General features: G+C 49.0%; 1 protein-coding gene across 1 annotated transcript in view; it reads right to left on the bottom strand.

Moving 5' to 3' along the window:
- The window catches only part of LOC118514070 (cadherin-related tumor suppressor), a 48721-nt gene that overhangs the window by 4158 nt on the left and 24041 nt on the right, over positions 1 to 20522 (bottom strand). Inside the window, exons 4-9 of the mRNA XM_036060596.1 lie at positions 15681 to 15914; positions 15391 to 15592; positions 11794 to 11981; positions 11300 to 11722; positions 9602 to 10115; positions 26 to 5444 (exon numbers count right to left, since the gene is read on the bottom strand). Of these exons, the coding sequence (XP_035916489.1) occupies positions 26 to 5444; positions 9602 to 10115; positions 11300 to 11722; positions 11794 to 11981; positions 15391 to 15592; positions 15681 to 15914 (6980 nt within the window). The remainder of the gene's footprint in view (positions 1 to 25; positions 5445 to 9601; positions 10116 to 11299; positions 11723 to 11793; positions 11982 to 15390; positions 15593 to 15680; positions 15915 to 20522) is intronic.

The following is a 20522-nucleotide window of genomic DNA, read 5'->3' as shown; positions in this document are numbered from 1 at the left end:
CAAAGTAAGAAATTAATGAACCTACCCTGTAGGACCTGTATCGTCAGCGTAGCAGCTGGAATCGCCCGGTCGGCAATCATCGCAATAGTCGCCGTTGTCCGTGCACTTCGAGACACTCAGGGACATTACGCGTCCATTGCGTGTGGCCGTGATTTTGTGCCATTCTCCATTTGAAATAGACCCATTCCGTCCACTGGCAGTTAATGTGCTCTGACCCACCACAAGGGAAGTGATGGCAGTTCGGGCGCCGCCGTACGAAAAGACCGCTCTTCCATTCACTATTTCCATCGCAACAAAGTCGGACCTGCCTCCGCTCTGAATACCGTAGTTGTAGATTAGCAGAGCGTCCGGCTTAGTGGTGGCAAACACTACCGATATATCGTTGGTGGCCGAATCAAGCGCCGGGAACGCCATGTAAGACAATTCACGGAATCCAAACGTAGTTTTCTCGCAGTGTCGCCCGTATCGGCCTTCGACACAGCTACATTTGTAGCCCGGTTTAAGGCTAACGCACAAACCACCGTGTAGACATGGATTTGGTCGACACGAGTCTGCCACTGTCTCGCATTGATTGCCTCGGTACCCCGGCCGACACAGGCAGAAAAAGGAGGAACCGTCCGAACTCTCGCGACACGAACCGCCATTTTTGCAGGGACCGCTAGAGCAAATGTCTCCGCGTTCCAGCTGGCAGAATTTCCCTTCTCGATTTGCAGGACAGGTGCACTGAAAGTCGTACCCTTGTCGACGACACTGGCCTCCTGCATGACATGGATTCGGCGAACATGGATCCTGTCGTTTATCGCAGCGAGCGCCAGTGTAACCATCAGGACAGGTACAAGCAAAATCGTGCCGCACCGGCGGTGAAGCAAATACGAGAGACTGGCTATCGGTGATGAGATTGTCCTCCTCTGGGTGTACTTGAATACGTGCACTGCACACACCACCGTTGGCACATGTATCCTTGGAACGGCAGGGATCGTAACCGACCGTGGTGAGAACGTTGGGAAGCAGCTGTCCAATTGCTTCAAGCTTGCGCGAAATCCGGTCGATCACGTGCTGCTTCGAACGGTATCCTTTGAGCGGCGTGTTCCGTACTGCAAGGGTAATATGAAGTGCTTTTCCGGAGTTTAGCAGGCTGTACAATATCAGATCGTCGGCTGGCTCAAGAGACGCTTTTACTATGTCGATGAAGTTGCGATAGTAGTTGGCAAGGAAGTTTGCACTGTTGATGTTCTCCAGGCGGACCGTGATCGACTGGTCAATTGTGGCGTTATCAAAGTGTAAGAACTCTACCGAAACTGTGGAGGTGACGTCCGGGTGTTTGCCGTCATTGCCAGACACTAGGAACGTATGACCAGTCGTAGGAATGCGGTTAGGATTGGTAAGCCGTAGCTGACAACCGTTTGGAATCGTGAATGCTGTCACGGGTTGCTTATTGACATCGGTTAGCAGCTTGCAGCGATAGTCGCCTGTTACATCGGGATCGTTTGGGTGCACGCTGGCAATGTCTCCATGTAACGGGCCACCGCCAAAGACGTACACCAGCACGTGTGCGGTTCGCGGTGTCGATGGACTATCGTTTTGGTCCAGCACATTCACAGTAATTGTGTGTTGCGTTCGCTTGCGAGGCTTTCCGTTATCCTCCACCTCGACAAGCAGTTCCAGCTGTGGTGTTTGTTCCCGATCAAGACTGCGAACCGTCTTTAGCACGCCGGAGTGACGTTCGAGCGTGAATAGAGATTTATGACGGCCTCCGACCAACTGATACGTAAAGGGAGCACCGTTCGGTGGGAGGTCGGGATCACTTGCGGCTAACGTCATGACGACGGTGTTGGGCGGTTCGTTTTCTAGCACCGATCCAAACGTGTCCTTCGGATCGAACGTAGGGCCATTGTCATTGATGTCAGTTACGGTGATTCGCACAATCGTGGTGCCCGTTTGGGGAGGTGTGCCTGTATCGATCGCGCCTAGCAGCAATTTGTGGAGCGGAACAGTTTCTCGATCTAGCTTTCGCGCCGTTTCAATTTGACCCGTCTGAGGATCGATTTTGAACGAGTGATCGTTATTGCCGCCAATGATGGAGAAGCTAAATTGATTGTTCTGCGGCCGAACGTCCTTATCTACGGCCTTAACAACGATCAGTTTTGTTCCGATGGGATCACCCTCGGAAACACTAGCCTCGTAGAGTTCACGCTGAAACTCTGGTGGATCATTGCCGTCCTGGATGGAGATAATGATCTGCGCTTCATCAGTGTCGTTTCCTCGGATGCCTCCGTAGTTCTTTGCCAGAACCGTTAGCACCACGCGAGATTGCGTCTCGCGGTCGAGATTGCGTGACACCACCAGTACGCCGGTGCTGGAATGTATGCTGAAGCCTTTGTCGTTGCTCGAACCCACCAGCAGGTAGTACACCTTACCATCCTCGCCTGCATCCTTGTCGGTTGCTTCTATAATACCCACACTGGACCCCACTTCTGCCGATTCAGATACGTCGAAATGGAACACCGGTTGGATGAACTTGGGGAAGTATTCGTTCACGCCCGTAACGTGCACGATCACCTTGGTTTCGTTGCGCATTGTAGAATCGGGATTGTAGGCCGAGATGGTTAGCGTGTATTGGTCTTGCTCTTCGTAATCGAACGTCGCTCGCGACGTAATGATACCGGTAGCAGTCTCGATGGCAAACAGCTCTCGCCCAGAGCCTCCCACAATGGCATAGTTGATGATGGCATTTTTAGGTGAGTCTCGATCGTGAGCCTGCGCCCGATACACGACCGTGCTGGCGGGCGAGTTTTCGGCCACGTATGCATCGTACAGCGATTGATTGAAGTATGGCGCATTATCATTAATGTCGGTGAGCGTGATTGTGACCATGGCAATGGATCGTTTTGGTTTGTAACCAAGATCCTCGGCGGTAATGTTCAGTTGGTAGACCTGTATCAAATCGAAATCAAGCGAGTTCCGGATGCTGACCGCACCAGTCACGCTGTGCACCATAAAATCGTTCCGTTCGTTGCCAGCTATTATCGCGTAGCGCACCATTCCGTTTGGGCCATCGTCATTGTCCGGTGCACTCACCGTAAGGATCGTTGAGCCAACTGGTTCATTTTCCGGCACAATAACCTGGTAGGAAGGGCTTTGGAAGACAGGTGCAAATCGGTTTGTGCCGGTTACGACGACCGTTACACTAACCTCGTCTTGCTGTGGTGGTACGCCCCGATCGACGGCTCGCACTTGTAAGATGTACACTGTGCCAGGGTTTGCCGAAACCTCGCTCAGCTTCCGACCAACGACGATCCACCCGTCGAGCTTGTTGATGGCGAAATGGTCCGATCCGTTGCCCCCGACTATGTGGTACTCGATTTCAGCGTTCACACCAAAATCCAGCTCGTCTCGCGCGGTCAACTGTACGATTCGCTGCCCAATATCCGCTCCCTCTGGTACGGGCGCCATGTATTCGCTCTGACTAAAGACGGGCGGGTTGTTGTTGGCGTCAACCACGTTGATATTCACCATACACTCGGTGTACATCGGGGGCTTGCCGTTGTCGGTAGCAAGAACTGTTAGCGTGAAGCTGTTTTCGGGCGAAGCCTCCATCTGCGTGTGCTTGTAGTGGATGCGCCGCTTGCTGAAGATTTCACCAGTCGCTGGATCGATGGTGAACAAGTCGGACGGTTGCTGTAGCGAGTAGGAAATGACCGAATTGGGGCCCTGCTTGTCACGATCCGTCGCAATCACCTGACCAACGAACGTAATCGCTTTCTGCAATTCGCGGAAGTTAAAGCTATAGTAGCTGTGCTCGAACTCGGGCGCATTATCGTTCTGATCCTGGATCGTTATGGTGAGAGGTGTTTCCGTACGCCAGGCACCGTCAACTGCTGCCACCTTCAGAATGTACTCGTCTTGCTGTTCACGGTCCAGATGACCTGCTACGGTTACATTACCGGTAGTGGAGTCGATCGAGAACTTACTGCCGAGGTTCTCGGTGAAAATATACGTAGCATTCGCGTTGATCCCGATGTCCGAGTCGGACGAGGTGATCTTGATCACAAACTGTCCTATTTCGGCATTTTCGGTAACGTTCACCGAGAAGAGGCGTGTGAACTTGGGTGGATTGTCATTTTTATCGAGTACGTTTACCAAAACGGTTGCACTACCGGTCAGCTGCGGTACACCTTGATCGACCGCCTCCACAATCAACGTATACTGCGCAATGTCTTCACGGTCCAGCCTTGTGGTCGTGTAGATCTCACCGGTGTCGGTGTTGATTTCGAAGCTTTCGAAATCATCGCGCAATCGATACGTAATCTGACCATTCTCCTCCGAATCTGCGTCCGTGGCGGACACTTTCGTGACCAATTGTGACGGCGATTCTTCTTCCAGTACTTCCGCCGTATACACCGACCGGTCCATGACGGGCGTGTTGTCATTCGCGTCGGTAACATTAACAATCAGCTGCAGCACGCTGCGCAGGCTCGGACGGTCAGAGTCGGCAGCCTCTATCCACACCTCATACTGCTGGTGGCGCTCGTAGTCCAGCCCGTTGCGATTCACTGCAACTTCACCGGTGTTCGCATCGATGCGCAGTGCATCATCAATGTTGCCTCCAGCAATGGCGTACCGTATGGTACCTACGGCGCCTTTCTTTGGTGATGTTGCCGCTAACTTTGTCACCATCTTACCGTCTGCGATGTCTTCCGGCAGCACGAACTGTGTTTCGGAAGTGTAGGAAAAGACGGGAAATAGATGAGCCGATCGCAGAGAAATCGCGAGCTCGCAGGTTGCCGAACGCGGCTCGTAGCCCTGATCCTTTGCGACAATCGCTAGGCGAAATACGCGATCGTTGTTGGTGCCCGACAGCGGTGTCGACAGCTCAGCTGCCGCCTCGATCACTCCGGTATGCTCGTTGATGTGAAACTTGGACGCGTCCGTTCCGACGATCGAGTAAAGCAGCCGTGCATTGACACCTTCGTCGCGATCGATCGCCTTCGCCCCAAACACGAACTGGCCTGGTTTGATGCGGTCGGGCACATTGACATGGAATGTAGGCGCACCGAATGCTGGACTATTATCGTTCACATCCTGCACGTTGATGGTTAGATTGACGAGCGTCGCCCGCGGCTCCGTGGTGGAGCTGTCCTGAGCCATCAGCGTAAAGTGATAGATGGGCATATCCTCGCGATCGAGTACGGCGGCCGTGGTGATTTCTCCGCTAAAGGCGTCCAGTCGGAAGCGGCTCAAATGCTCACCGAGCAGCGTGTAGCGAATTTTCGCGTTCAGACCCGCATCACGATCGGTAGCCTTTGGCCACAGTACTCGAGTTCCGATCGGCTGGTTTTCCGCTATCGTCGCCTGGTACGATTGCCGCTCGAACTCTGGATTGTGATCGTTAATATCCTGTACCAAGACGCGTACTGTACCAGTTCCCGTAAGCGGTGGTGATCCTGAAAGAAAACGATATAGGGGACGATTTAATGGAACTGCTTCTCGATTGCTGATACAAACTAAGATGGTAAAAAAGGGTTCAAATTGTAGTTAATCTTCTTGACTGAAGTTTAATTTTGAGAATTGTTAAGAAACATTATAAATGAGATCTCTTTTTGATCTTAAATGTATTGAGATTAGTATTAGTATGCCCGTATTAGCTCAACATAATACAGTGAAGCACTTTGGGCTTAATAAGCTGGGAAAATAACAAATATAGGGCTCATACCAACGCTACGATAGGTTCGGGATCGTAACATTTCACACATTGCTTGCGCCAGCACAGGGCTAGTTAGCTATTCTATCCACCGTGAAGCGCATTTTTTGCAGATTTTTCAGGACTCCGCGACACGCGAGATACAGCGACGGTATCCAAACAAGGCACGCAAACATACGAATGTTTGCGCAAGATGGAAGTGATAAAAGAAAGGTAAACGATTCAAGCGATTCAAGGGCCAATGCTAGACGGCAGGGGTATAATGCAGAGCGCACTGGACGTTCTATTAACGTTTCCGAACGCCGGGCATCGGGTCTATTGCCGCTCGGTGCAAGAAAACGATGGAAATTCCGGCGACGGCAACGTTTGTATTAGCTAATCGGTGTTCTTTGAGCGAAAGAGGAAAAAAGGGAACGGTTATAGTGTGTTTGTAGCGGAATTTTATTATTTTTGTTCCTCACAGCACAGAACGATTCCGGCGGGTATGCGCGGGGTCAGATCAGATTTATTTATTGATCTCAACAGCGTCATGCGTCCGCATATGTGTGTCTTCTGCAATGTTTCGCATTTATGGCACAATAATTGCACCATTGCGACTGCCACCGGGTGCTCGTTAGCCGACGTCGTAAGGGCCAAGAATTGTTTTGGTTACTTTTTGCTCTATCCTGCCGTGCCTGCCGGGGACCGCTCCGATCGCTCCATTGTTGGCCATCGCCAGCCGGAAGCAACGCACCTTTTGCGGGATGTAATTGTTTAGGCCTGAGCGAGCTCCACACGCGTTGGGGTTCTTTGTGAACCGTGAAAATAGCAAACGATCCTTAAACGAACGACACGCCAGATGATAACCTAGATCGAATAGAAGGGATGCTGTGCACTGTGTGTGCTGTTCGATTGTAGCAGCATATTTCAGTGCAATGTTTTGTGTTTATTTTTAACGGAATGAATTGGAGCTCCAAACACTTGCCATAATCTATTGCAACCAACGAAGAACGGTTTTGAAATTTTAAACATCAGTTTCAACTTAGAATTACTAGTGCTATTGCTATAGTTAGTGAACGGCATGATTCTTTCTATTTAACTCTAGCACACCAATAAGCACACCGAACAAACCAGCCAGCAGAAGCACGCTGAGACGGAGCTGAGGATTTGCCCAAGAGCAGCAATGTCTTCGCACTGGTATCTTACGGCGATGAAGATTATCTTAAGCTCTTTTCATTCTCACCCCGTACAAATTGAGCTTCGCGGCGCGTAGAGTTCAGCTGGCCGGGAGAGTGCTACTTAGTGTCGTGTCGCTCGATCGTTCCATGACGAGCTTTGCTAAGGAGCTTTGCAAAAGCCCACGGTCCAGAGGAAAATATATTTTTCTTCTCAGCAGAGAGGGAAGATGGCGTCTAGTCAGCGGAGCGGGAGAGAAAGACTCGGACCGCAATAACAAAGGAATGTAAAAAAAGGGGAAAGAAAGGGGCGAAATTCAAGAGGCATTCAAATGAACGCCAGCCTCAGCATCGATTTTCAGAGGTGCACGATATAACTGAGAAGAGGGCAACCTGAGAAGAATGAATAGCTGATATTATTTTTTACAAATTTTAAGCCTTATGCAGATGAAGTATTTATAGCCCGGGGTAATAAAATGTTTCCAGTTATATACATATAACGTGCGCAGTGTGTGACATAGCTCGAGAGGTTGGTCGCTGCTCGCGTGGAATACCCGGGCCCGGTTCGGTGCGTGTGTTCGTGCCACCGTATCCCACAGGCACACCGTGGACAGAGGCAGAAAGGAAAGAAAAACAAGTGCTTCAGCCGACCCACGTTTTCCCCCCCTTTTGCCCCCCCCCCCCAACAGCAACACACACACACACGCACGCACACGAACACTCACACAAACCTGCTTACACACAGGTTCCGAGCTGCTGGCCAATAGGGATGCGTTCGTGCTGAAATTCTCCCCATCACGATCACTTCTTTTGCGTATGCCCGTGGTAGCAATCCGCGCGGTAGACACTCTTTGTGCGCCGATCCTTACCCTTCGCTTTAGTTTCTCTCCCTAGTTTAAGCGGTCCACTCGAAACTGTCAAAATGCCGTCGTCGCAGTGCCAGTGTGCAGCACACAGTTCAGCTCCTGCTGCCCCGACGAGCGCAGCCTCCGAGTAGCGCGCCCAGTGCAGGGAAAATTAAATCGTACGCTCGGAATTATGCTGCCAATCGGCGCACGATTGTTTCAATTGCTGCAGATCAGTGCAGAACAGATCATCGATATTATTGCAACATCCGAGTTTGCATGGGAGAAATGCGCCACGGCTCCGGCACAGTTGGCAGCCGCTGGCCATCGCTCTCCGGGGACGAGCTTAATACGTTATGGGGGAAACGAATTATAGGAAATTGAGTGAATATTTATTAAGGTAGTTTATCAGCCGCGGGGTGTCTCTTGACGTCACGATCTCACGAAGAATCAATACAGTACGCTGCGCCTTGCGCGCTGTGCTTAGTGCATTGTGTGTTGCCTGCTTTTTTCGTTGTTGTAGCTGAACTTTCGCAAAGAGAGTTCGGGAAGCAACAGCAGCAGCAACAGCAGCAGCAGCAGCATGCAAAACATCCGTCCTGTTCCGACTGTATCTTGCTACTTATCTTATGGAATTTGTAATATTTTGGGTTCTCATTCCAGGCGGCGGTGGTAACTTTCTGCGCGCCGGTCTTTGAGCGGTTGAAATCACTCCCATCGCTTATGCTTCGCTTGCGTGTCCTGTCTAGTTCAGGCTTTTCTTTTTGCGTTTTGCCCCCTGTGTTAAACCTGTAACAACAATCAGGAAGCTGATCGGCGAACCGCGGGTAGACATACGGTACATTGCATTCGAACGAAAATCATCATCGTGGAAACGTTGTCTATGGATTTGACCTAATGGTAGCTAATGAGGACAGTGGTTGGGATAGAATTTCCGGACAAACAGCAACATTTACCCTGGGTGTACTATTAATATTTACCACGAAAGAACTTTACTAATAATCCGTGAGTGCTGGTAAACGCGAGCAAACGATCAGACCATTTCCCACCGTTGAAGACTCGGAAATTCCTCTTCAGAAGAGTGGGTGGAAAGGAATCGAAGCGAGCCATGCCATAGCGCGAGGTCACGAGTTTGGGTTATTGCTGCCGTACTGTCGAATAATGGATTTGTTTATTGAAAATCTATTATTTGCGATCATTCTGGTGATAGTCGCGTTTACTCGCTGAGCTTTGTTTGGAGTGGTGAGGTCGCTGTGGAAGTCATAACGACTCACCAGCAGATAAACCAGTAGGTTCCGTTGCTTGCGGCGTGAGGGAAATCGCAGGTTGCCTGCTGTTTGGGAAAGATTTTTCTTTGTTTTGGAGTGCAGATTTCAACTATGACCCTTGCGATGGGCAACAACAAGCCAGCAACAACCACCACCACTGGATGAATGGCTGGAGCATTCTCCCTTGTTTTAGATGAGCTTGTGCCAGTATCCGACGTTGTAAATCAAATATTCGGATCTTTCAAGACTCATGCGGCGTCGGCAATGTGGCGGTACACACTGACGCAGAAGGGTACATTTTTGTGCGGCCTCTCATCGGTGCCGTGCAGCAATGATGCCCGTGGATTTGTGGTGGCACAGAACAACTTTGTTGCGTTGCGGTATGTTTGGTTCACGGTTTGGCTCTTACGAAACACAAAATTGTATATGCCAATGGTTGATATTTGCTGTTCAGTATCAACGTCGGTCTTACTCGAACCACTTTTACCACGCAAAAAGAATTCTGTTTGTTTAAGTGTTGGATAGTTCTACAAAGAGCCATCATAACTTGGTGACCTTTGCTCTGCCGTTGCAAGTTACAATTTTTTGAATAATTTTCTTGCGAAGAAGCTTAAGTTTTAAACATTCACTTACCCGTATCCATAGCCACGAGTGTCAAGATGTACTCTTCCTGCATCTCGCGATCTAGCGCCCGGAGTAAGGATATTTCGCCCGTCGATGCGTTGATCTTGAAGAAGTCGGTGTCGCCCTCCTTGAGAAAGTAGCGAACCTGGGAATTGAATGGCGGCGTGTCGGCGTCGTACGCCCGCACCGTAATCACGTAGCCATTGTTCGGCGGGATGACGTTCTCCATTACGTAGGCGAGATACGGTGAATCGAGGAAGGTCGGCGGATTGTCATTGATGTCCGTGATGGTGATCGATAATCGGGCGGTGTCAAAACGCACGTCGCTGTTTTCGGTGTCGCCAGCGCAGTCCTCGGCCCGTACCGTAATGGCGTAGAGCGATTTGCGCTCGAAGTTGAGATTTTTCGCCACCCGTACCACGCCACTGTCTTCGCTAATGGTAAAGTCGCGGTTGTCATCGCCCGCTGCTATCGAGAAGCGTACGCGTCCATTAGCGCCTTCGTCGATATCGGTAGCGGAAACCTGCGCACGGAGGAGATGGGATGAGAGAGCAGAAGATGGCAAATAAAATCATGCAAATGTAAAGGAGGTTTTCCAGATGCAGCTCTAGCGCGTGGACACATTAAGGATGTTCATTAGTTGATTTGTTCTTGTACGGGATACGTCGGGTCGCTGGCTGAACACCAGAGGCGCTAACTATTGAAGTTCATGAATAATTTATTTCACCGACGATAAACTCGAAATGTGGGCCAATTCGTACACTGTCATCTTACGTGTAAGTAACCGGGTTGATAAAGGGATCATTAGCAGACTTCAGCAAGGAACGTTATTTGAGCAGTTTTGTTGAGGTAGCTTTGTATCAGAAATATTTTGTAGCAAAGCGATGAATGCGCAACCCGAGCGCGCCATTGCAAAAAATAGCCAATGTCAAAATATTAAGCCCGCATTTTTACGAAAGCTGCGCAGCAAAGGCAGATTATAAATTCGTTGCAATTTGTGATAATTTACTTTCGCATAGATTTGCCTTCCAGCAATTGCACAACCTGGTTGTGGAGGCCTGTGTTGATCTTTCGCTGTATGGGAGTGTGTGTGTGTATGTGTCGCTCGGTGCAGAATAAGGTGCAGAAGAGGCACGGTGACCATTTCGCTGGGCCGCAGCGACCCGCTTTAGCATCGCCCCGCAGGGATGCGATCGTCTTAACATTGCGACCGAAGTCACGGTCGCGACTCGCTAAATGGAGAGACCTTAACAACGACGGCGTTCAGGATAAGACTTGCCGCGCGTTGTACGAAAGAAAAATGATGTTATGAATAAAGCATTTCGTGACGCTTTCAAATAAACAGCAAAAACGTTTTAAGCTCTCAAGCAACGGTTTGATGCAATCCCGAAAGGAGCGAGTGGGAGGAAGTGGGAGAAAAATAAAAACGGATAGCCGGGCAGCAGCCCGACTAAAGCAGCAAACAGCGGCGTGCATCATCATCTGGAGCCCATTCATGCACGGACATTCGCGCGCACCGGGTAAATATTTAAATGCAGCGAGAAATGATTTGGGATCAAACATTTAAGCTCCCATCGTGTGTGCGCACAGTGGTATGAGAAGTCGCTTCGGTTCTTGACGCAGTGGTATTAAACTTCTTCGGTAGGGATCCCCACTTGGGTTCTTACCCTTTCCGACGCTTAAATCGATTAGTAAACCTAATCTTACCTGCAGCACACTAGCTCCTATGCTGGCATTTTCCGCTATCGCTGCACTGTACTGCTTCGGATCAAATATGGGACTGTTGTCGTTCTCGTCCAGCACGTTGATAAGGATGCGCGACTGGGTCATCTTCGGCGGATCACCACGATCCTTGGCGGTGACCTTTAGCTCGTAATTCGACTTGGTTTCGCGGTCGAGCTGTGCGGAAACTCGCAGCAATCCGTCTGCCTGCCCAATCGTGAATGGGCTCGTGGCCGAACCTTGGTTTTCCAGCAGGTACTCGACGTACCCGTTGCGTCCTTCGTCTCGATCGATAGCCTTGATCGCCATGATGACCGTGTTGATTGGGATGTTCTCTGCCACGCTCGTTTCGTTCGGTGTGACAAACTCAGGCGCTAGGTCATTGATATCCTTTAACACGATCGTAACCTGTTCGCGCGGGAGCAGGAGCAGGGTGATAACTTTGGCAACTTAATGTGATAACGTTTTGCAAGTCTTACCTGAACAGTGGACGAGAGCCGTTTCTCGGGTTCGTTGGCGCAATCCCTAGCCGTCACCACCAGACTGTAGGAGCCTTTCGATTCACGGTCGAGCGATCGGCGCGTACGAATAGTGCCGTTACCCATGATTTGAAAGTCATCATTATCGTCTCCGGCCGTTATCGAGTATTCGATACGCCCATTGGATCCTGAAAAAAAAAACAATCGGAAAGAACCACATGAAACAAAGTGGAAGCACTCCCTCACGCACGACGCAATGTGTGAACGTATGTAGTAAATACTAAACGACATTTATTAGTATGGACGTAACGAAAAGCTGGCAGTGCGATTTTAGTGCAGCTCAGTTTCTTCCACCGTTCATAAACAAACAAAAGCGATCGCGTAAGCATTATCAGCCAGGCATCGTGTTTAATGGCGACTCAATATTGTGTGAATAATGGTCCTGCCGTGCGCACAGCCATTGAGCCATTACAGGCCGCATCAATGTCCAATAAACAAGTGAAACAAATGGAGTACTCTTCGGCTCGATCCTCGATAGGAAATCACGCGCAGGATTTGTACGATCGACGGGACGGAAACGTTTCATTACGTTTGCATCTGCAACCTATACTTACGGACTTCGTTGCTCATTACGATCGAGAGATGTCTCTCTTTTGCACCCTGTTTGTCCTTGTCCATACCGCATACCATCATCGAGAGCTGCCAAATTAAATATGATCTCAGTATGAAACGCGGCAGGATCATTTCTATGCCCCTGACGCTCGACAGGATAAAGAAACGGTTGGCATTCAAAATACGCTTGGCAGCGCGAAGGAGAAGCAGCGAATCTGCTGCTGCTGCTGCTGTTGCTGCTGTTGCTGCTGCTGCCTACAGATCCATAATCAAATAACATGGCTGGCTCCGGCCAATCCCGCAACCGTGGCCAGTTGCATCGCACACTGTTTAAGCCAAGCGCTCGGAAGGGTGACTTTAATGTAAAAAATCCGGTGTTTATTAATTTGCATAAAGCAGCGGGCAAGCAGCGGTAGCAGCAGTCGGGGCGCGCGACGTGTCTTCATTGATTGTGTGATCCGTGTAAACCGCGGTCGCTCGCTGTCGGAAGAATTTGGCATCAGGGGCATACGATGTCAATGAACCTGAGTGGCGCTGCGCCCAATTGGATTGTGGGTAAGAGAGAAAACGCGAAACAAAAACAAAATCATTCGCTAGCACGGTGCTTGGATGGCTCATTCAGCAACCCAGTAGACGATCCCCACGCGATTCTACCGCATCGTTTGGGACTATTCAATTAGCATTATTATAAAATAGCATCTCGAACGGAATAGGGTCTCTTGGCCGAAAATGGTGTCACAGCAACAGCGCCAGCAGCCTGTGGCGGCAGGCTTTGGAATGCATTATTTAGTGTGTAATGGTTCACCAGCCCAAAGTTTGGCGACGATCAACGATGGTGATCGAGCTGCGTTTTGATCATTCAGCGAGCTGCACGAGAAGACTGTCACCGCCGCTTCCATCGGATCCGGGTGACAAGATACAATTGTTTCGATCGATGTTCGACAAAATTATTTTCTGCTTACGATGGCGTATCGCCGGGCAGACAGGAGACAAGTGGATGACATCGTGATCGTTTGATCACCCACCAGTACCCAGCAGCATGCGCGGCAGAACTCGTGGCACGAAGAAGCAGGCGGAAGGAAAGACCGGATCCCGCTTTCTTGTCAGTCGAAGGTGGCCATCGCGAGAACTTCCTACACACCTACGAACGTCTCTCATATTTTTTCTTTTCGCCCCGGTAATGGTGTGCTCAGTTCGGTTGAATGTGTGTCAAAAATCTTCAAAAATGTTGCCACAGATGTTATCGCCCACCATCTCAAAGCCCCAACGGGGAAACAAAACTGTAAGAAGATGACCTTTTCACTACATCTTTGCACGGGGCAGTTTGATTAATAACGTTTCCAATCGTGTTGCCGGCCGAACGATCCTATTCTTCGCTGATGCGTCGTCGCGAACGTGCTGGAACACCTCGACGCGCAGCGGACATGAGCGGACTCAGGTTTCTGTCAAGCGAATAATACTGGCGGTGCTATGCGGGTTTGGAAGCGGGCAGTTGGTGCGAAAATGGTGCTAATACTAGTAAGAAATTTAGAGAAAAAAAAATCGCCCTCAAAATGAAGTCATCTTACGCAACCAACGGACCTCGGTTCTCCGCTCGTTCGAGGGAGAACGTTTTTACAATAATTGTGCTGGAATGACAATCGAATAGGAAAGAAAAGGGTGGTGGTTCCGATTGTTGTCGTTCGGTGCGTCGTGGCGAAGAGAATAAAAATGTATATTGTATCGATATCTATAAATTTTGAAGTCAATAAAATATAAACCTGAATCGCCTCGACTGCCTACACATAATCGTTTGGAATGTTTTTCGTGTGGTGTCCGGTTCGGTGCGTTAGATGTTCGGAGTTATGCTGGGATCGCAGCTCCATCTTTTTCTCGCTTGCGATTTCGGCCGCCATCTGTAGAGCGGGACCGTTTCTTGCCCATACACACAGTCTCACACATGGGCATGCGGCTTTTTGAATTAAAATAAGAAAGAATATCCAGAAAATCCGATCGGGGAGAAACTGGAGAACTCAACCTGATGGAAGAAATTTGTTTGCCACGGGATTAAAATACACTTTAATGGAATCGCCGTCCGATTTCTTCTCCGGGTCGTCTCGTGTTTGGTTCTGTGTCTGGCGCAGTACGGCCAGCAGCACCACGGAGACATTCTCAAGCAAGATTATAAACAATTTTATAACTTATCGCACTCGCTCGCTCCGTTCAACGACGGGCGCATTCGGTTTGACCCATCTTGTTGGCTGCGGCCATCATAATGCGCCGCTGGTTGGTGGTTGCTGGGGCACAAACACACGGTGGGGTTTATTTTTTCTCCCAGTTTTTGTTTGTGTGTCAAAAACCCCCAAAACGGAAGAAAAGGTAAGGCATTCTCGTTGGAGATCGCGCGTCCCTTCCGAAAGCTTGCGAACAGCCATGGGTGGAAAATAGTTAAGAAGGGTGGTGGAGAGAGAGACGTGCATGGACAGCAATATGGACAAAACAACCAAAACGAGGGAACTGATGCGAGGTGTGTAACTGGGAATTGGGAATCTGGTGTGTATGTAGAAGCAGAGAAAGCAGAGAAGACATGTGTAAGAAATGTGAATGTGGAAATTTGTGGTGAAACGCTAGACGAACGAATTCGACGTCAAAATGGGAGAATCGGCGGCCGAACGAATCAGATAAAAAATAGAGGGAACGACCTAATGAAAATTACAACGTAGCACATACACATACACGGATTAATGCGTTGTCGTTTAACGGCCAACACGCATCCGTATGGGTTATTTAATATTAAAATCGATTATTTAAATCGCGGTTTTTACAGTTAACGTTTGGTTTATTGTGCTGACGATCATTGGAAGCAACGAGAAATGGGAACTGGTCAAGCAGACACGATTGTGCAGGTCGATTTAGAGTCGCAACCGCAAGACGAAGCCACGGTTTATGTGTCGCTTATTTTCTGATACGATGCTGTGAGGGGTACAGTACTGATATAAAACTTACCAGAATCGATGTCGGTGGCACTAACGGTGACTACGTCCGAATTAATCGGCGCATTTTCGAAGATTTCATTGGAATAGCTCATCGGATCGAAGATTGGTGCGTTGTCATTCAGATCGACCACGTTACAGTAGACAGTCACGGTGCTGGATAAGCTAGGATAGCCATTGTCCTGTGCCTGAACCACCAAAATGTAGTGTTGTACCTGTGGGAATGCGAAACAGATTGTCAAGAGTGTTAGTTGGTACAGTTTTAGTCAAATGCATCGCAGCTACAAAAGCGCCTTCTCTTACCTCTTCATAATCGAGCCGAGCCGTCAGGGTGAAGATGCCCGTTTGCGGGTTCAGCGAGAACACATCATTTGCCCAGTCGGATATTACGGTGTATGTGACGGCCGCATTGGTCCCGACATCCGGATCGGTAGCTCCGATAACTCCGACGTGGAAGCCGCGTAACGCATTCTCCGGAATGTCGAACGAATAGGCCGGTTCAGCGAATACCGGTGGATTGTCGTTCGTATCGGTAACCTAGCAGTGGAAAGAGACAAGCATACAAACGAAATGAGTTACACATTACACCGGCATCGTTCGCATTCATATCGTATTGAGCTTTGTTGCCAAGAAGATTACACAATGACGTGAAAGTGAAAAAATGGCATTGCTATGTGCACGGATTGGTGGTCAGTATCTCTCTCCCTCTCGCGTTTCTACGGCATATCGAATGCAATTACAGCGAGGAGAAAATCAAATTGCTGTATGATTTGCCATACGGTGCAGCAGCAGATGGAAATGGCAATTTGCTGTAAATCTAACTTATTGATGCCGCGTAGGCGATCAATTTTTCGCCGTTCGGTGAAAGCAGTGCAATAATCCGACATAACGTCAAAAGATGCAAAATAGGAAGATAGTATGCGTCCGAATGTCTCGTCAGCGAGCCGACAATCCAGAAAGACCTCTCTCTCCCGAACAAATCGTGTGTATTTGAAGATCGAGTACGATCATTTCGTTTTTGAATATTACGTACAGTGCGTGCGTATTCTCCGAAAACGAATGGAATGGAGGTTCATTTCCTCGTGGTAAAGTGATCTCTCATCTTCAAGGAATCGTACGATTCGCTGACGCTAGATCTAACGAGGCCCATACCAAATTGCCCCACCATGTGACCTACGCTGGGATGACAATATAAAGGGTTTCGCTGCGCCTTAATTCGATTTGTTTCGTGCGAAGGTTCGTCGCTTGTGGTATCGTGTGAGTCTAACGTTGCCGTGGTGCGGCTTTCACTGCGTTCGTTTGCCCCGACGATTGAGCTTTGCCATTCTGGAGCCTGGCTTAAAAACACACTCCAACACACGGGCACGCACACACACGGGCCGCTCGGAGCTATGTGCTGGAGAGGCGCGTTCGAGTGGATGGTCGGTCCCTATCTAGCCTGTCAAATCAATGCTTTCTTTTGGAATTGGGATGCTGAGGGTATGTCATTCCTAAAAAAGAAGTGGATCTTGAGTCGAGCTTCGACGCGGCTACGACGATGACAGTCGCGTTCTCTCGGGATTCATCTTTCCCGAGCATGATCGCGTTGATTCCACCGACGGCCGGCTCTATGCGGGTCTACAAGTTATCCCTGGATAGCTTGGAGTGGAGTAGAGAGAAACGACATTTTTCTATCACACACATAGAAACAGACGCACACATATTGGACGTAAAAGAAATGCCCAGCACCGTGATGCTCTGCGGCTCGGGATGACACCATTGACTTAAGCATGAACCGGATCATGGGACTGGGGTTGGGCGGCTGCCTGGGATAGGATTCGTCGTCGTTGTCCCGTGGTGTACAGATCAAGCGAGATCCCGTCAAAGGGACAGCACGAACAGGGCGCGCAGCAAAGCAAAGAAAAACACTTTTGATCTCCATCTGCTTATTTATGATTATGATTATTTTTATTAAATCATTCCCAGTCGTGATTAAATATAAGTATGTCATTGTTGAGAGTGTAGAAACCGAACAAAAAACACGGGGGAAAGAAAACGGAGCAATAGAGAATGAGAAATACGGAGAAGCGATATCACAGCCGACGTCCCAAGCAGAAAAAAGGAACCCGTGAAGGATAAATGATTCATTTAAGATTTCTTTGTTTAAATTAGATAGAATCGAGCGAAGGAAAGTACAAATAGAAGGAAAGAGAGACAAATATGGAAGGAAAGGAAACCGGCAATGGCTTGTATGCAGGTTGGATGGAGCCCTCTAGGTGTGGTAATCGACCTGCTCGAAACTGAACTTAAATTCGATTGATAGACTTCAAGCGTTTGACGTTTCAGTGTAGTATCTTCTATCAAGCGGGTTTCCAAGAGCTCGGCCAGACAATTTCTCTTTTATCAATTCCGCAGCCGTCGAAGAGGGACCTGCGGGTCGGACAATCTTTATTTGAATATTCGCTTCATCTTCCAACCGACCAAGGCACACGACTTGCGTTGGGTCATTTTTTCTCTCCAAATTATGTATTCCATAGCAGCCATCCATGGCAGTGCGGAAAGGGAGAATGTCAAAAAAGCAACGGAAAACTGGGATCCGAACGATGGCCAGCCGCGCGCTGAATGATAGCTGGGCCGAGGCTGGGTTTCGGGAATCTGATAGAAGAAGCAAAACATATACAACGCCGAAATAGATACTGACCGAACAAAGTGATAGAAATAAAAGCGGCGCAACATTTTTTCGAAACAGACAGAAATATTCTCGTTTGTACGAAAGTGTACAACACACGCCCGTTCGAACCACCAGAACCGACCAGATAAAGCAAAAGCACAAAACCAGCTGGGAAGCGGCCAGCACCAGCCCGTTTTCTCCCATCCGCTGAGGGCCCCAGTGCCAAAAAGCAAGCCAGCGGCAACTTTGTGCGTATGCTTCGCTTCACCTCACTACCGTGTCCGGAACTTGGCTACGACTTATATTGATATGTTTTACCAGATTTCCATTTTGTCTATTCTGTGGTAAGCACGTTTGTCAAACCATGGGAGGCCCGTTTTGTGAGACTGTCCATTAATTTGCCGAACACAATGGTTTCTGTCCCGCTCTCGCCCATTCGTGCGATGGCAACGGACGCGCACAGGAATGTTTCCTACGGCAGATCAATCTAATATGCTCTGTATGCCTTGATGTAACTGGCTGTGACTTTGTGATGTGATGGAAACGGTCAAAAGAGCATCTTGTGCTTAAAACACCGCCGTAAAATAGAGCTAGAGGTCTGTTTGACTAGTTTGTTTGTCTAGATCTCGTGTGTGCGCGTACTGTAAATTTTAGTAGTGAACCCAGTGAGAAGGCTTGCGATCCCTCTGCCACAACTGCTTTATCACTTCTCCCCCCAAATATCGAGCAATCGTCGAACCTATTCGCCACAAGTTTGATCTTGATCACATTTTACAAAACGAACTTGCCGAGATAAAATCGGTCGATGTCGCGCAGCATCGGGTCGAGCGGATAATTTAACCGAGACTGTTTGGCCCGCCATGAGTCACACTCCTATGATGCCGTACGGAGACATCGTTACCGGCCCGGGGGTTCGATGGAGAAAGGCAGGCTCAACCAATTTGTAGTCTTGTGTGGCTGACCATTGCCCAAAATCTCATTCCCCGGGCACCCGGGAGGACGGTGGACCGGAGAACGGAGCGGAACATGGATGATTAAGCGGAGACCGAATGTGGTCAGTTGATGGATAATCAGTGAATCGATGGTAGAGGGCACCGAGGTACGTACGGAAATCTAGAAATGAACATTTCATATTCAACCGACAACGGAACGGCTGCTTCGTGATGTCAATCATACTTTAATAATAAAAGATAACATATGTGTAAGCATGCTCGGGGAGGCAGGCGGGTGAACGAGAGGAGAAGTAAGAGAACAAAACAATCGAAGAATGAGAAGGAACCCTGAGATCGGATGAGGTGGAATTCGAGGGTCTGTAGTAGATCGGCAAGATAACATTTTCGTGGCCGCTCAAGGGAGGATAATTCTCGAGTAGTTTGTAAAACACCTTCTCATACATACGCTGTTAAGCTGTCGATCCTATGTAAGTGTGTGTGTGTGTTTTTGTGTGATTTTTGTCTGATGTCAGTAAAGCAAAATTTTTCCCTCAAAAACGAATCCATATTGATGCTCCGATAAGTATGGTTTGGCTACAGACTTCCGATAACTTGCAATTTATTGGACTATTACATGCAAATTAGTTTTCGAACATAACAGGAAGAAAGAGGATCACAATCTTTGTGCCTACATTATCTCAAACGAAAAATGCTAATCCACCCTTTGCGGGTTGTGGTAGCGATCGCGATCGTGTCATGTAAACGATTAGAATAAAAACACAATTCTATGTCACAATGTTGTCAAACTTGCAGATAGAGAGAGACAGAGAGACAGGAGAGTGAAACAAAGGGAAGCAAGAGAGAACGGGATGAGGCAAACAACCAAAGCCCGTGTGTGTTTGTGTGTTGCAGCACTGGAATGTTGTTGCTGGCTCTAACCTTTGACCGCGCCCAAGAAATATCTCTGCCCGCCCGGTTTGTGGGAATAGACTGCTGAAAGGGACAAGTTGGTTATTGCCGGAGCCATTAACTCGCAATCTGGTGATCTGAGACGACTGCGTGCCGTGTGTATGCGCGTGTGTGTATGCATTTGTGCGTGCCCAAACGCTCTTACTTCGCGCTGGAGGCAAGATCGAATGAATATGCACCTCGCAAATGGCATGCGTTTTGAACGTTGGGCGCAGGAAAGATGACTTTTGCGATTAAGTTACATCTTCTCGCATCAAGTGCATCATCGCCGCTGGCCGCCGAAGCAACGGCCGGAACGTGATACAATGAATAATACGCAGAGCGCAAGGAATCTTTTTAATGTGTTTCGAATAAATGCGAGCCCGATGCAGCAGCAGCGCGGTAAGGGGCGCGGCATCCCGAGACGGGCGGCCGGAAAAGCTTTTATGATTTTTTAGTAATCAATCAAACGCAAGCGCGTGAGTCAGGATGGACTTTTTGGACATTTGCCAAAATTGCTGCAGGACGATGGCGGGACCAGAATCGAGCATTGATTTCGCTCGAGCGCCTTAGAGTGAGGGCAAGGTGGCCGGCACTAGCCAGAACGTGGGGCGC

This window comes from Anopheles stephensi, chromosome 3 (assembly GCF_013141755.1).
Source record: "Anopheles stephensi strain Indian chromosome 3, UCI_ANSTEP_V1.0, whole genome shotgun sequence".
Lineage (NCBI taxonomy): Eukaryota > Metazoa > Arthropoda > Insecta > Diptera > Culicidae > Anopheles > Anopheles stephensi.
This window is presented reverse-complemented; position numbering and strand designations above follow the sequence as displayed.